The sequence below is a fragment of the Pantherophis guttatus genome, chromosome 5 (assembly GCF_059756535.1).
Source record: "Pantherophis guttatus breed Tessera chromosome 5, ASM5975653v1, whole genome shotgun sequence".
Taxonomy (NCBI): domain Eukaryota; kingdom Metazoa; phylum Chordata; class Lepidosauria; order Squamata; family Colubridae; genus Pantherophis; species Pantherophis guttatus.
In genome coordinates, this window is record NC_142067.1 from 56,279,489 (window position 1) to 56,297,074 (window position 17,586).

At 40.1% G+C, this 17,586-nt stretch overlaps 2 protein-coding genes across 2 annotated transcripts in view; both read left to right on the top strand.

Moving 5' to 3' along the window:
* Positions 1-9,994, top strand: part of FAM3B (FAM3 metabolism regulating signaling molecule B) — a 29,638-nt gene extending 19,644 nt beyond the window's left edge. The window contains exons 5-8 of the mRNA XM_034423963.3: positions 453-503; positions 3,560-3,647; positions 6,935-7,067; positions 7,565-9,994. Coding sequence (XP_034279854.1) covers positions 453-503; positions 3,560-3,647; positions 6,935-7,067; positions 7,565-7,657 — 365 coding nt within the window. The 3' untranslated portion in view covers positions 7,658-9,994. The remainder of the gene's footprint in view (positions 1-452; positions 504-3,559; positions 3,648-6,934; positions 7,068-7,564) is intronic.
* A 2,134-nt stretch (positions 9,995-12,128) lies between these two features.
* The window catches only part of MX1 (MX dynamin like GTPase 1), a 31,328-nt gene continuing 25,870 nt past the window's right edge, over positions 12,129-17,586 (top strand). Inside the window, exons 1-4 of the mRNA XM_034423962.3 lie at positions 12,129-12,287; positions 13,931-14,017; positions 14,865-15,057; positions 16,254-16,400. Of these exons, the coding sequence (XP_034279853.2) occupies positions 13,967-14,017; positions 14,865-15,057; positions 16,254-16,400 (391 nt within the window). The 5' untranslated portion in view covers positions 12,129-12,287; positions 13,931-13,966. The remainder of the gene's footprint in view (positions 12,288-13,930; positions 14,018-14,864; positions 15,058-16,253; positions 16,401-17,586) is intronic.

Consider the following 17,586-nt stretch of genomic DNA (forward strand, 5'->3'; position numbering starts at 1 on the left):
GTGTTTTGTGTATTGGGATGACGTCTGAGCAGATTGCCTGATTTTCAAAAGGTTATTATAAAATGTTTTATTTATGTTGCATGGTTTTTTGGACATATACAAATTTAAACCTTTTTTTCTGGTGATTGCACTACTTATTGTGAGCTGCCCTTAAATGTTTGTTCATCAAAGGACTTATATTTTATAAATAATAACAGTGCCAAGTGTATTCTAGTCAGACTGTATATATCAGTGGAATTTTTTCATTGTTAGAGCCAAGTGGAAGATGAGCAAAATCAATATTTTGCAAACACAGGAATTGAACAACTTCTTATTAAGGCTTTCTAGCAGCTCATAAAAGGAAACTAAATATTTGGTTTGCAGCTTTTTGAATGTAACGCTAAAATAATTTTCTATTCTATGTCTTTCTCACCAGTTTCAATATATATATATATACATATTGTTTCTTTTAGATAAGACTGGAAAAGTTGTTGCTACAAGTTATTTTGACATGTGGGAAGGAGGTAAGAAGCTTAGCTCATGTTTAGCATCAGTTTATGACTCCAGTATCTCTGTGATAAAGTACATCTGAATGATACATATAACATGTATTACATCTGCAACCATGCACATTTGGTCATGATCATGGATATTTGCTTTGGGGCCTTTCCTGACTATATAATCATATAATTAACCTGACTCACTTATGGGACATCATCATCATCATCATTTACTTGTAAACTGTTTTTTCTATATAGGAAAGAGATTAGTGGATTCCCGCTTGCTCCCCTCCCAGGGTCAGGAAATCTACCAATTGCTTCTCGGGCCTCATTATTGAGGCAAAATAGAACAGATGATTGGGGCGAACAAATTTTCCTGGCATTATTTTCCTAGGTGTACTTTCAGTGCTAATGTCATCTCCATTAAAGAGCTCTGAGGGGGGAAAGAGAAGGCTACTCACCATTCATTTCTGTATATTTGAATAGGAGCCCATGTTCAAATACAGTAAATCCCAGAAGGGAGCTTACTAAGCAGTGGAAATCAAGTCCACGCAAGTTTTTTTCCCATACTATAAAAATGACTTGATGGGGGGGGGCGGTGATCAGGTACAATTGTTTCCTACAATACAGATGTAAAACTGGCCAGAGTTCAAGTATTCTAAGTGGAAATAAATGGATTTCAAAACCTAGTTTGTAAACATGTTGATGGTAAATATGTTAGCCATTGTCCACATGCTAGTTGGGCTGTCTATTTGTGAAAAAGACATGAGAATTATTTTATGATAATACAGCACAATTAAAATATTATGGTCACTTTCAATAGAGCACATAAGGATTATTTTCTATCAGGTAGATATCAGTCTCAAAATGTTGAAAGAGAGAGAAGTGAGGAACAGGAAGAACAGAATACTGCAAAGATTTTGAGCAGACTGTTTAAACTATTCTAAATTTTCTGGTAGTTGTTTGAATGTTTAATTAAAATTCTATTTTAGAAAGTATTTCCTCTGTTACTCATTTGCCTTCAGCGGAAAAGAATAAAATGTTCCTATTTTTTCATGGAATGGAATCTCTCTATCAATATTATTATCATTCTAAATTACCCACACCTTTCCATTGCTTACAAAAGGAGTAGGGAACGTTTTGGTGTCCAGAGGTGTCCACGGTTAGTGGGAAAGGTAAAGCAAGTCAAGGGATATGACGCCATGATCAAAGCCTCTGCCCTCATTATGTATACAAACATGATAAAAAGAGCAAGGATTCAATTCTGCCCATCATCTTCAAATTTTATTCCCTGGAGGCACCCACGTGGCCAAAGGCCACATTTATCATTTTGGGTTAACTGAATATTTCAAAGCAAGGTGGAACAGTATGACACACATGGACATGGCTGAGGGTCTGAGAAATATCAGGTTTTATGTGGGATTTAAAAGTGTAAGCTGCCTATTTTATGGCTTACAGTACAGTACAAAGTTGATGTATTTGTCAGCTCACAATAGGGGGTTCTCAAGGGAAAACTTGATCTGCTGAGGTAGCTCCTATCCAAAGTTCTTGCGTAGCCTTTTAAAATAATATCAATATTCTTAATGTTATTGTGTTTTAATATTGTTATTTTATTGTTTTGTGTATGCTGCCCAGAATCACATTCTCTGAGATGGGTGACCATAAAAAAACGATTTATAAATAAATAATAAATTAGTGTAAGTGTTTTGGGGGATGAAAGGGAGGAGCAATGACAAAAAACGGATTGCGATATCCCATCACAAATTTGTGAGTCATGGAATTAGGTCCAACATTGGGAAGTAAATAGAAGAAGCTTGGGGCTACATTAAACTATAATTACACATCTTTTGTCTTTTTTTGTTATTGTTTTTTGTACGGAAAATATATGAAACAAGGCCTCTCATCTATCCATGTTTTAGAGTGTCTCCAAATTACCGTATTTTTCGGAATATAAGACGCACCTTTTTACCCCCAAAAAGGGGGTGAAAATCTGGGTGCGTCTTATACGCCGAATGTAGCCCCGCCCACCTACTGGCCTCCACCCTTCGGACATTTTCAGGCAGTTCCAGGCGGCAGGGATCTGGGTCGGGGCATAGCCTGAGGAACAACCCTCTTCGGGACAGTCTGGGGGGGAGGGGAATCTGCCTGGCAGCTTCGGGGAACAAGGCGAGCCCCACAGTTTGCAGCTGGTCATCCCTCTGGCTGCACAACTCTACAATGTGCAATGGGAAGAAAAGCACTTTCAGGCGGCAGCGCTGCAATCCCCTCCCTGAATCCGATTGCAGGGGAACTGGCCGCCCGCCGCCTGAAACGCGGCTCTGAAAATTGCATTAGGGAATCCAGACAGCAATGGCTGGAAAGGAGGGACATTTCACTTTAGGGGCTCCCGTTCAGCTTGGCTTGGCTCCTGGTCGTGGAGAGGTTTTAGGCGGCGGCTCCTCACATTGCTGGGGAGTGAAGTCATTGCGAACATTGTCTGCCCTAAGCTGCCTGCTGGGTGGCCAGAGGGCTGACCAGCTACAAATCGTGGCACCCGCCTTGTTCCTTGAAGCTGCCGGGCAGATTCCCTCCCAGACCGTTCCAAAAAGGTTTGTTCCTCAGGCTCTGCTCTGTCCCTCCCCCCAGAGTATGCGAGGGGTCTCTTTGGGGGAAACGAGTAGTCCCTGCAGATCGCAGGAGCACCCTGATAAGTTTTCTGGAAAAGAACTTATAAGTAATCGACGCCCTCTTTCCCAGCTGAGTCTCTGAGGCACCTCTCGCTTGCAGGAGGAGGAGGAGGGCGGCGTAAAGCAGCGCCACCTTAAATTCTGTTAGGCAGAGGTAGAATTCTTGTTTTCTTGTTTTCCTCCCCAAAATTAAGGTGTGTCTTATACTCCGGTGCGTCTTATACTCCCAAAAATACGGTATCTGGTGCAAGAGAAAGGTGTGCAAGAGAAAGGAGGGATTGCTCTCCCATCTGTGGAAATTGAAATATGATGTCTTGGATCTCACTTCTCAGAAACAAATATAATTGAGGCTTTGATAGGAAAATATTTCATTTATAATGTATTTCTCTAAGATTTTTTTCCCCCCACCAACAGAATTCTCTAGACCAATGATTGATTTTATTAGTAAAGCTCCACAGAAATCTCTAATCTTTATGGTGACCCATGATGATGGAAGTACACAGTAAGTAAACAGATTTAGACTTCTATTCAGTCTTACAAACATACAAATAGACAAAAATTATCAATTTATGATCAGTTTTACTCTCCAGTTTTGCTAAATACCCATTGCTATGGATTTTCTGTCATAATTACGATATAAGTTTGTTTCTAACACAATTAGGTAATCTTTTAAATGCTGCCTTTTTCTCCAAAGCCATTGCTTCAAATGGGATATCTAAGACTTCCCATTTTTGAATAGTACTGATATTATATGGTAAATTCCACAGAGATGTTTACTAATACATATACTACATTTCCGTTCATTAAAAGGTTACTAACTGCAGTATTTTAATTGGGCAATGTTATTAATAATGTTATTTCATTATGTAAGAAGTGTTAATATTCCAAATTATTTCTTGTATATTTTTGTTGTATCCTTTATAATTTTTCTCATTTGCACAAGTTTGAAGGAAGGAGTTAAAAGAGTGAAGCACTTGAGCTTCCTGATTTCATATTTCTTGAATCTGAAAGTCTCCTGTAAATTTGATGCTGGATTATAGATTCTAATATTTGATCAGGGTTTTCAAGCCGGGTGTCCTCCATACTTGTTGATAGCATGACACTAACAATTCTCAACTATAATGATCACATCTGGATGGAGTCAGTTTTGAGAAAGCTATCCTACAACTCAGGGATGGGTTCTAATTTTTTTTACTACCGGTTCTGTGGGCGTGGCTTATTTTGTGGGTATGGCTTGGTCATGTAACGGTGGGAGTGGCTTCATGGTCATGTGACTGGGTGGGCATGGCCAACTCAATGTCACTCACGTCAAGGGGTCCCTCACCTGGCCCCTCCCCTCCCAGCCATTCCCTGCCACACCCAGCCTCAACGTATCTATAGTTCTGTAAAAATGTTGTTCACCTTTTTTCAACTTTATTATCTACATACTCTAGATGTACTTTAATGGACCACTGAAAGGAGGAAATGGCTGACATGCTTTGCCCAAGAGTGTGATAGGCAACAGGCTTTTAAGGGGCTGCCAGAAAGAATGCATAGGCAATGTATTTTCCAAAGCACCAGTAGGCAAAACAAGAAGCCATGGATGGAAACTGAACAAAGAGAGAAGTTAGTTTTTCTCCTAAAACTAAGGAGAAACGTCCTGACAGTGAGAACCAATGTAGGTGCAGAAATATTTCAGTCATAATTTCACATATAAAATAGCCATTCATGCATATTGTTCAAAACAGTAATTAGTATTATGGCTGATGTTTGACAGCAAGCGTAAAAGTCAAAGATCACAAGAGTGCTTCTTGTGAAAAATATGTGGTAGCCCTGGGCAAAAGAAAGGCAGTAAAATCACTCTAGGTGTAGGGACAGTGTAAAATATTAACACATGATAAATAATGGAACAATTAAAAATAATAGCACACAGTTTTTTTTCTCTCTCTCCCTTCCTCTCTCTCTCCCTTCCTCTCTCTTTCTCTCTCTTTCTGGGGAGAGGGTGTTTGTGGCTATGACAACTACTTTCAAAATTGTTACTGGATATTTCCTGTTACATGAAACTGCTAAAAGGCTTTTGCAGTCATATAATGCAACAAAACATTTTTTTGATGGTAAAAGTAAACTGACATATGAAGCTACTTCTAAATAACTATGTAAGAGAGGAATAAATCTTTTTCTGAAAATTATTGGCGCAAATACACAAAATTAGAACTGTAATGTGTGGTAATATTATTTATAATAGAATTTTGGTGGAGGAAATAGAGTAGCAAGGAGATTGACAAATTGAGAACTACATGAAAGGAACACGAATGTGATAAAGTCGCTGTATGTGAGTTGGGTAGCTATATAAATTTGTTTAATAAATACAATGGGAAACGTCTTTGGGGATTCCAGAATTAACATGGCACTAATAGGATTTTTGATCTCCCTTTTATTTTGAGACATAATGAACTAGTTTTACACTGTAACTAAATTACACAAGAGAATGTAGTATATATACCAAAAATAATTCAATAACAATTTAATCTGATACATTGGGTTAAGTGATGTAGGGCTTGATCTAATTTCAGGCAAGTTCAAGCTTCTGTTAAGAGATATCTGCATTCTCTCTCTCCCTTCCTTCCTCTTTTTCTTTTTCTTTTTCTTTCTTTCTTTCTTTCTCTCTCTCTCTCTCTCTCTCTCTCATTCTTTTTTCCTCCCTCTCTTTCTCCTTTCTCCCTTTCCGTGAAGAACCCCAGAAGGTCTTTGGTAGGAGGAAGAAAAGCCAGACGTTTTGAAACTCAGAACATGCCCATTGATCATCATGCATTCTTAGAGCTGCACTGTTGATTAGCTAAGCCTTAGCAAGGATAGCTAGCAGCCTCTTACAATAAGCTCTCAACTCAAGCTCAGTGCATGTGGGGATCTCCCTAAAGTGTGAGGATTTCTTTGTTTCTTTCTCCCTTGAAGCCCCCCCCCCTGCAGCCCATTTTTGCTTCCGGGGGCTGCAGGGAGTCTTGCTAGCACCCCCATGCCCCATTTTGGGCTTAACAAGCCTCCCTGCAGCCCCTGGGAGCCAAAATGGGGTGCAGGGGGGAGCCACACCCCCACACCCCATTTTGGGCTTAGCAAGCCTCCATGCAGCCCCTGGGAGCCAAAACGGGCCACAGGGGGCCCGCCGCAACCCCCCTGTGCCCCATTTTGGCCTTAGCAAGCCTCCCTGCAAGCCCTGGGAGCCAAAACAGGGCACAGGGCCCCCACGCACCCCTGCACCCCATTTTGGGCTGAGCAAGCTTCCCTGCAGCCTCTGGGAGCCAAAACGGGGCATGGGTGAACTCCTGTAAGGTGCAGGGAAGGTAAGATCACGAGCCCGATGGGGATGGTGGGGGTGGCACAACATGCTCAGGGGGTGGCTAGCGCGACTTACCTGTAGGCAGGAGGAGGCAGCTCAGTTGGGGCACAGGGCAGGCACCACGTAGGAAGGCAGCTTAGGAAGGCAGGCACCACGTAGGAAGGCCTCACCAGGTGGTGAGGAGGAAAAGGAAGTGACTGGGTGGGGCGGCGACCCAGGGACCAGTTTGAGGGCGTGGCCAGCCAGCCATTAATACTAGTTCTACGACCCTCGCCAATTTATCACTACCGGTTCTCCTGAACTGGTGCGAACCGGTAGCAACCCACCACTGCTACAACTTCTTTTTGGTCCTAGATAATCAGAAAGTGGCTCTGCCTTATATATAAACAGGAATATACAATAGGTCATAATAGCTGCTGATTTTCCTTTTGAATCACAAAAGGACCACATTCAAGTTATTCTCTTATTTCTTCCAGGTTAAAAGAGGACAGTAAAAAAGCAATAGCAGAATTGGGAAGTAAGGAAATACGGAATTTGAAGTTTAGGTCAGGCTGGGTGTTTTTAGCTGCAAAAGGTTTTAAACTACCAGAAAATATACAAAAGGAAAAGGTAAGAATTGTTTAAACTAATAACCCCCAAATAAGAGTACAATCCTGTAATTTTTGCATGTGATGTGTCTGTTTCCTTAACTGCCATTTACTTAGATCAGGTTATAAAACAGAATGATAAACTCCCAGCAATTCTGAGGACCAGATGATCTCATCCAACACTTAGGCCCCCTTAACAAGTGTTCCTTTTTTCCTCTATGGCTGGGATTAACAATGATATTCCTTAGAAAAGCAGGAATGGGTTCTTGTTCTGTTTTGAACAAATCAGTAATTGAAAAATTACTGTGTGGAAAAACCTCTCCTGGGCTGAGATTCTGTCTCACCAAAAACAGTTAATGTGGGAATTTGATTTAATATATTTGTCAGAAAGATATATTTTGTGGTGTGTTTTAAAGCCATCCTGCGTCCTTTGTTTAGCAAATAACAGAAATATTTCCTTTCTTAATGTATTACAAAGCCATACATTGAATTACAATTTGTATGTATCTTTTTAAACAGATAATTCATTCTGACAATAGTAAGAATCGATACAATGGATGGCCAGCTGAAATCCAGATTGAAGGCTGTATTCCAAGAAACCTAACGAGCTGAATTCTAATGTTTGCAAAACAGCACACTGCATATTTATTTATATGGTGCTACTTACCCTCAAAAGCTGGCTGTCTAAAGCTGTGGACAAAAAAAAAAATTCTGGATAAAATCAATTTGAAATGCTGGATTCAATTGCAGAATTGATTTTTATCATGAATAGTAAATAATTATAGACGCATCCCCTTCCCCCACACCTGCTTTATCTTTTCCTTTCATGATGTTGGGTTGCAACACCTATCATTTCCAGCCACCACAAAAGAGCTAGAATTTTGGAAATTATGATCTTAGTCATCTGACACACACCAGGCTTGGAAAAGGTGAAAAAGAAAAGTATTTTCCTATTGATGTTTTATGTTGTCCCTTAGAAAAGCAATGCATTGAAGGCAAAGAAGTGCCCTGCAAATGTGCATTTGTAAAATTGCTGTCTCTGTGTGTGTACATGCCAGAAAGCTCACTAGAGCTAAAAGGGGCCCATCCATGCACACAGTTTAAGTGCCTCTGGCTTGTGAGATGGCACAAAAGTGTGCCCATGTAATTTGCCCTGTCTCAAAATACCAGATCTCTACCATGAAACAAGACGAGGGGGGTGGTACTTTCTTGATAGCTTTCCTCTGGCGCAAAGAAAAATTATTGATGGCTTTCTTAATGGCAGGGAAAATATCCACCAACTGCTGTCCCAGCATAAGCAGATTTGGGGAGGGAGGTCATTTTTAACAGACCATTAGACCTCTGGGTTTAGCCATCTGTCAGAACCTGATCTGCAGGGTAAGTGGAGGCTTTTTTGCCTTTCCTGATTTACCCCCAAATCATTACTAGTTTCATTGATGAGGTGCTGAAGCATTCCATCCCATCCAACAAACTACCTTTCTCTCTCTTGGCTTGTTGCTAAAACTCTTTGCTCTCCTGGTTTTCTTCCAAGAAAAGGAAAACAAAGGCTTTGTCTTTTGCTCACTCATCTCTCTCCCTGTCTTGCTCTTTCTCTCACTGTTTGGATTCCTCTGTTTCTCTCATATTCTGTCTCTCTGGTGCTCTGTCAGAAGCAACACAGGCATCTGTGGGAGGAGCTCAAAGAGAGGCAAATAATGAAAGCAGTGTTGTGCCATTGCAATGCAAGCTCTGCCCTTTTGATGTGCACTGTGAGATTGCATGCATGTATAGAATATGTAGAGTTTATATTGCAATAGTGCAATGCTGCTTTTGTCATTTGATGGGAAAACTCTGTGGATGCCCTCTGGGTCTCATTTACATTTTATCACTTGCTCTATTGCTTTGCCTCACTCTCTCTCTTGCTCATTTGCTTGTTCTCTTTCTCCCGATCTCTGTTACTCTATCTAAAAACAGCTGATAGCTGGCCTGCTGATAAATAGTGACAGGTGAAACCCCCCCCTTTCTTTTTTATTTAGCTTGATTTCCCTGCTGCTCCCTAACCTTAATGCAGTAAAAATGGTAGCCCTGGTCACTTTGAAAAATATCAGACTTGCATTATTCCAAATTCATGTAAATAGCATTTTTAAAGGAATAATTTAACAACTTTTGCCAAGGGAATCCCCGCGTACTCTTTTGAATATTGCAGAGGCAGTTGCCAGGACAGAAAAGTATGGATTTATATACTGCAGCATTAAGCAGCTAGGAGGAGCTGGACAGATTCCAGCCCTGACTGTGTCAACATCATGGTTGCTGCCGAAGCACTCTAAGCCATGGTAGCAAGGATTGGGTAGGGAGAAGATGGAAAACATCACATCACATCAAATGAATATGCAGTGAGGAGACCTCAGTGATGAAGTAGGAATGAGACACGGATGAATCATAAGGTATAATAAGCAATAAATAAATAAGTAAGGGTTACTGAAACATATTTAAGCTGCATTTAAGAGACATGTGGATGTGTCGCCAATTTAGCAATCAACAAATCAACAATGAAGCTAGTTTGAAAATCACTTTAAAAAAAATCACTTTCTGTTTTAGTGCCCTATCCTCACACCTAGTTATAAGAACCTTTCATAATCTCACAGTATGCTACAATATTTAATATATGCATTGCATTAGATATGGTAAGGAGTGGTGCAGTGGCCTAGTGGTGGAGCTGTCACCTCACAATCAGGAGGCTGTGAGTTCAATCCTAGGTAGAGGCAGATATTTCTCTCTCTGGGCACAATGAGAATATATCTGCCGCGAACTCCGCATTGGTGACAGGAAGAGCATCCAGCCAGTAAACACTCAACTCCATTCTGTTGCCCCAACTCCACCCCATGCAAGGGATTATGGGGATCATTAAAAGACCAAAAAAAATTGCTTTAGATATGGTAAGAACAATAAACTATTCATGTTTAAATTCTATTTTGTCATACATTTACTTGTGACTATCGTATACAATTGATGCTAACAGTATTTGGAGTAGTGGCAGAATGACCTCAGGATCTTTATGGTTTTCTTCTGCTTGGTGGGATTTGGACATGAATCCCTAGCCCAGAAGACTTTGGCTCCACAGCAGAAATAACTACAATAGTCATAAATAGGTTGTAGGAGTAACAAGAAACAATTCATTTGAGTGGGTTTTAGACTGCTAAATCAGAATAAATTTGACTGATTGCAATTACTTCTCCCTTTATGCCAGTTCTTGCCAGAATTTCTTTTGGAAAAGTCAGAGCTGGCAACAGTAGAATACATGAAGTCCGCACATAATAACTGCAAATGGACCCAGCAACTCCTTCAATATACTACATGTTTATTAAGTGAAATATCACAAGACAGCAGCAGATTTACTATGTAAGTTTAGCTGCAGTTATTAAGCAAAACACAATAGATTGTTAAGCACAATGTATGATCACAATTTACAAATTACTGCCAGCTTCCTCATTGATTTTTCTTGCACGCAGCTGTCAGTGAAGCTTACAAATCTTGTGATCAGGTGAGTGTGTGGACACAGCAGTCATTATAAATGCATGCTGGTTACAAAGTGCTCATACTGTGGGATACTGTGATAAAATGATGGGTGCAGGTTTGAGGACCTACTTTTTCATTTCCATCATAACTTTGGTCTCTGGATGAGCAGTTGGTAACCAAGAACTGTCATCTGTCAGAAATGGTGTAGGGTCTCCTGCCTGAGGGGGGGAGGTTGGACTAGATGACCTCCAAGGTCCCTTCCAACTCTATTACTCTCTTATTCTGATTGCAGCTCTGAAAAGCCAGCTTTGCTCTGGATAAAGAATAACTAAATCTGCAGGATCATTCTTGAAAAGTTGAAAAGCCGATCTTCTTCTTGTGCCATATCCATCATTGGATGTTGGTGATCATGTTGGTGATCCTATTTTTATCAACAGCCACATGAAAAAGTGATGTTGAGTTTTGTCCAAAGCAGTTCCTTAGATTTTGAAGCTATGATCTTCTTCTTCTGCCTTGAGATCGTTTTTTATGGTTTTGATGATTTCCCTTGGCTTTCCCAGGTGGCTTATCACCTCATTTCTGATTTTGTCAACCCAACTTATATGTAACAGCCGTCTGTAAATCCACATTTCCAATGATTCTAGTCTCTTCAAGAGACTAGAAGAGGGACTACTGGAACTAAAATATGAATTATGCCTCTTTAAGAATTCAGTGGTGGACTAAACAAATGTTCCCAATTCGGGTCTGAACCTGGTGCTGAGGCCAATAAAGGACACAAACTTGAGGTGCAGGTTTTCTTTTCTTTTATTGGAGTGCTCCAAGAAAAGGGGTCCTGGCCAAAATGGCAAGAGCCCAGAACAAAGAATTAAGAAAGTTCTATACATTTTCACTAAAGCAGAAGGCGAGACAAGGCAGGATAATGAGAAATATCATCTAATAAACATTTTAGTAATGATCTAACAATTTGTTCTATTGGTCTGTAGCCATCCCTATTCCTAAACCTTGGCTAATGAATGCTCAAGGAGTTATCTAATACACATTCTATTTACTCCAGGCCATCTCTGTTCCTAATTTTTAACTAAACTATGCAGGATGTCTAACTCTTTGCTACTGTTATCAGTCCTCAAACCACCTACAATTGCTACAAGTGTTAAGTCTGCATATTCTCTATGAATAAGCATTCTTTGTTCTTGCCAGACAGACTCCACAATTACAAGCTTCCAAGTCTCCTTTCAAGTATCTGCCATAACCTTGCTTTGTTCTAGCAGCCAGCCCATCACAAACTGCTACTTTATTATTTTCACACTTTTTAATATTTAATCATTTGCTGTATTTACCTTTAGCAGTTTTTAAAATACTTTAAAAAGTATGTGGAAAGCAAAGAATGGGGTCATTTATTGCTAATCCTTTTGAGAGAAGGTGATCATCATTGGAGTTGAGGTCTGGGGGTGGGGGGGAAGTGGTTTTGGGGTTTCGTTTTCTTCCTTCTCCGCAAGATCTCGGAAACTGATTCACATTAGCAATCAGAAACGAAACTGGCCCTTGAAGGGAGCGAGCGCTGTTTCCCGGGAAACAGAAAGCTCTCGGTATTGCCGATTTCTTTCGTTTCCGGAGTAAGTTTCGATTTCTCCTCATCGAGAAACTGAATGGGATGGGTCATTCCTGTGTTGCCGATCCCGTAGTCTTCCCCCGAACTGCGCTTGGAAAGCATCGTCTTCTCCGACGCTCCCTACTCAGAGCCTGAAAGGTAAGAATATGGTCTTACAGCATGAAAGGGATTTCAAATTGCACGACCTTTCCTGGCGTTGAGAGTCTTGTTCTTGGCGGGATGTAGTTCGTTTCAGCGAAGGGAATTAAATAAGACTGCCGGAGGACCCCCAATTATCTAGGTGGTTTGGGGGCCAGGGAAAGGGGGTCCGACATAATATGCCTCGAAGTGTTTGAATAACAAGAAGAGGAGAGTCCCGAAGTTGCTGGGTTTTCCCCACTGATGAGCGCAGAGATCCTTTGAGCATCAGGAACAAGACTGAATTGCCAACTAATCACTGACTTTGCAGATTGTAGAGAGCGCTCCTGTGCAAGCTACGTGCCTTGTAAAACCATGGTTTGCTTAATAAGCCGCAATACTTGATCTCAGAGAACAAGCGAAGGTAGAACCGTAGATCAAAAGTCACAGCGATGGAGCTTACTTAGAATTAAACCTGCGAACGTTCTTGTAGTGTATAAGAGTTTCTGCTTGATCTTGAAAGCAGCAAATGAACTTTTGGAGTGGTGGGATTTGGAGTAAATAAAATAGCAGGAAGTAAATAAATTAGCAGTAAATAATAAAATAAATAAAGGAAGGAAGGAAGTAAATAAATTAGCAGGAAGGCAGGGATTCAAGCCCTTTGAAAATAAATTGTATAATCTCATATAAATTGCATTTCTGAGGATGCTTGCCTGCCGTTAAATTAATTGCCTGGCATTTAACTGAATGTAAGAAGGGGAAGCTGTCAGTAGGACCAATGTTTGGAGATGCTTTTTAGCACTACTAAAGACAATCTTTAGAGACCTTGTAGCTGTGGCTTGTAGCTGCTTATTTCAACAAAAATGCTTTTACTGAAGAGAATCCAGTTTTGTTTTGTTTTTGAATGATTTTTTTTTATTTTATAAACAAACATACAATGCATAAGGATAGTATTTGCGCAAAGATGGAAAGCAGAGAAAATCCCTTCAGAAGGAGAAGTAATTTAAAAAATATTAGATTGTGCAGAAATGAATAAATTGACTTTGATAATTAATGAAAGAGAGGAATCAGAATATTTTAAGATATGGGGACAATTTTACCATTGGTCAGAGAAGAGATATATATAGGGTAACGTTGCAATGAAACAATGGAAAAAGAAAGGGGAGAGTGAAGATAGATAAATGTATTAATAGTAAGCAAGAAATATGGGGAGAATGTTATAATAAATGAATAATGTGGGGAGAATGTTATAACAAATGAATGGAAAATATTAAGAAGATCAGAGGAGTAAGAAGTCAACATAAAGGATGTACCTAGATGATACACTGAAGAATTGATTATGCATTGTATGTTTGTTTGTTTATAAAATAAAATAAAAATTCACTCAGAATTCAGTTTTTAACAGGTTAGCACCAGAGCTTTTTTTGTTTTTGTTTGAGGCAATGCACTATTTATGCTACAAATATTGACAGATGTTTATTTAATGCTTTGATTATGCAATTTACTCTGGTAGTGTACTTTCTAAATTATAATTAGCTGCTGATAAAAGCAGTTAAAAGTGGACATCAAAACCACAGAATCTTAAGGATCAAGTGAGGGATGTCACTGATATTATTGCCAAGAATGGCAGCATCTTTTATGAACTAACAATGTTTTTATTCCAGAACATTTTTTGCTGCATAGACACTACAAAGTCTGACATGAAGAAATCCAGAAATACTGAGTATTCTCCGAATAAAAGGTTCAAAAAGGTACTGCTATGCCATATGTCCAGATTATATTTTATGGTGTCAATTAGGCATGAAAGCTGATTGGGTGATTTTGGAGGCAGTTGCTCTCACTCAGCCGAAATTACACTCACAGGGTTCTTGTCATGGAGAAAACTGGAGATGACAGCAGTAGGTCTACATACTACTTTAATGTATGTATATATGTATAAAATCATATTTGGAAAAAATAAACAATCCTAAAGCAGTAAAGACAGCAAAGCTATACCTGTAGTCAGTATTTAGCAACCACAACTGGGACTGAAAGTGGAAAATCACATGACCATGATAGATTTATTTCCCCTTGGGTGATTAAGTGAAGGGCTGTGGTTGCTAAGTGAAAAATCACATGACCATGACATGATTTTATTTATATGTTCACTATTAACTCTGCTTGTCACAAGCCAGCTGTAAAGCATACAGATGGCAATCGCATCACCATGGGGTGCTGCAGTGGTTGTAAATGCAAAGATTGGTCCCAAAGTTGTGGTTTTTTTCCATTGCCGAAACTTTGAACAGTTGCTGCCCAAGGCAGCCAGAATGCAAGGACTATCTGTACCTTTCTTCTCAGTCATCAGCTTAACTTCCTAAACAGTGTTTAGGAATCTGTACCTCAACTGAATTGACAAGAGTTATTTTGATGAAGCAAAAGGAAACTAAGGTGCAATCTTGCAGGGTTTTTTTTTAAATGTTCATCACCTCTTCTGTATTAGTAATTCCTTTCACAGAAAACACCGTTCCAGCTCATTTGGGATGAGATTTCCAAATTAAGGAAGAGTAAATTCCAAGGTCAGTAGAGGAGGCAACTTTGTATTTTGTTTTGTTTCCTTAGGAAACAGAAAATCATCTGTGCAGCCAATATGAAGAGAAGGTCCGTCCCTGTATTGACCTCATTGATTCACTAAGAGCCCTTGGAGTGGAAAAGGACTTGGCGTTGCCAGCAATTGCTGTGATTGGAGATCAGAGCTCTGGAAAAAGTTCAGTTCTAGAGGCCTTGTCTGGAGTTGCCCTTCCTAGAGGCAGTGGTGAGAATTTTCCCAAAGCTTTTCTTCTTTGCATGCAAACAGACTTCTCCAGCTGGTACTATTCCGTTATGTTGGCCTACAAGTCTTATTGCTCTACTGGGGGAATGGGGTTTATAGTTCGTCTTGAGAACCACCTGCTGTAGACAGATTTTCAATTGGAATGAAGCTTTTGAGAGATGCTCAATTAGTTTTGTGAACTTCAGGAGCCTAGAACAAATATGAACTTCCATATTTTTCTAATTGAAACATGTACCGTATTTTTCAGTGTATAAGACACACTCCCTCCCCACAAAGTGTGTGGAAATGTCTGTGCATCTTATGTTGCTGAAGCCCCATCCACCTGCCAGCCCCCACCCTTTGGCCTCTGCCTCCTTGCAGCAAACAGCCTGGTCAGCTTCAGCACAGCCTGATTTAGCACGAGCAGCTGATTGGTGGTTGGATCTGCCTCCTGGAATACCACCAATCAGCTGTTCCAGGCTGCAGGGATCGTCACTGTCCGCCACCGCCTATCACCGCCTCTGCACACCCCATTTTTGGCCTCCATGCACCCCATTTTCGGCCTCCACGCATCCTGTTTTCAGCCAGTTCCAGGCAGTGAGGATAGGCAGTGGCGGCGGCAGCCCCCACCACCTGGAATGGGCCAAAAATGTGATGCACGGAGGCCAAAAAAGCTGACTAGGCTGTTTGCTGCTAGGAGGCAATTTGCTGGGAGGCAGAGGCAGATTTTTTTTTCTTGTTTTCCTCCCCAAAAGCTAGGTGCGTCTTACACTTCGGAGGGTCTTATACTCTGAAAAATACGGCAAATCAGGCCATTCTCTACTTATTTTCATTCTTATTTTCATATTAGCTTCAACTGAATCCAAATCAGTTTTTGTGCTAATTTTCCAAACCAGATGGCTTCTGCGTGTATCAAAAACACCTGTAATCATATCCAAAGACAGTTACTACCTAGCACACAGCTGAATTGCATTCAGAATAGATTTACATTTTAAAATTTAAAATTATTTAAATTTTAAAATAAAAACTATGCAAATTAAAAAAAATTAAAACTATGCAAAAAAACAAACCAGAAACCAAGAAATGGACAGCACAGTATTTAGCAGTTATTTTTCTTTCTGCTTCTCTTCTTATGTTGTTAAATATCTAATAAAATAGATGATATCTATAAAATTAAGAACAATGTTTTAACATTGCAGGGATTGTTACCAGATGCCCCTTGGAGCTCAAGATGAAAAAAAGTAATAATAATAATAATAATAAAGAATGGAAGGGGAAAATGGTGTATCTAGAAACAGAAGTGGAACTGAAAGATCCATCAGAGGTGGAAGCTGCAGTTAGGAGAGGTAACATTCAGTAACAATAGAAGGGGTTTTGTTTTCCTTAAAATGATCAGTATATATAGAATTTTAGCTTACAATAGTTCTGTAATTGTAGTGAAGGATAGAAGTAGAATGAAGGTCTACACTAGTAGTTTACAGTGGTTTCACTTCTAAACATATTTTTGCTTGCATTTGATATTTGATTTTAATTCCCTTGACTTTTAATCTAAATATTTAATCATGTTTGCTGCTGTTAGAAATTTCAAATTGTATTATATTTTCACAATCTTACTTTAAAATGTTCACTGAGAAAAGAAAGGGGGTATATATTTCTTTTCTACTCTCAGATTCATGTTGTACATTCCATAAGCAAATTCTGCTTCACAGCCATGAGAGTACAAGTAGTTCTTGATTTATGACAGACAACCATACTTCTATGGTTGAACATGCCACAAATTATCTATACATCCACCTTAGTGAATACTGAGTTTCTCTTCGCCCTAACAGCCATGGACCTGACCCACAGGTTTCCTGTGCTGCAATCATTTTTCCCTTGAAAACATTTGCTATAGTATTTTTTTGGGGGGGGGGGGGGGTTGGTTAAGAAGTAACAGATTCTAGTGTATGAAATTTTTAAAATGTAAAATGAGAGATTACCAAAATTGAAATTGAGATAATTAGAGCAGGGGTGAGTTTTAAAATTTTTAGCAAGGGGTTCTCTGCCCAGTTGTTGGGTGGGCATGGCCTAATCTGCCTCCTGCACCACAGCGGAGGTAGGGGCATTTTTGTCCTCCCCAGGCTCTGGGGGCCCTCTGGAGGCTGGAAACGGGCCAGTTTCCAGCCTTCCCGAACTTCCAGTAGGCCCATTTTTCACCCTGTACACCCCAAAATGGGCCATGTGGGGACTCCTGGGAGGGGCAGGGTAGAGTGTGCATGGCCAGCCAGGAGTGGGATTTGGGGGTTCTCCAAACTGCACAGAATCTTAGCTAGAGGTCTTCCTGAACCCCCAGCAGCCCACCCCTGGATTAGAGTCAAGTTTAATCAAGCTGCCAAAAGCATGTTTAGATTGTGAGAGCATTGTGAGAGAGTATACACATGAGGCATGCAGCGAGGAGGAGATTGTGGGGTTTTTTAGTCAAATTTTCATCTTGTATTTTAAAAGGGTCTGGGAGGGAGGAGGGGTTTTTAAGGGGACCTGGGAAGGGGGGAG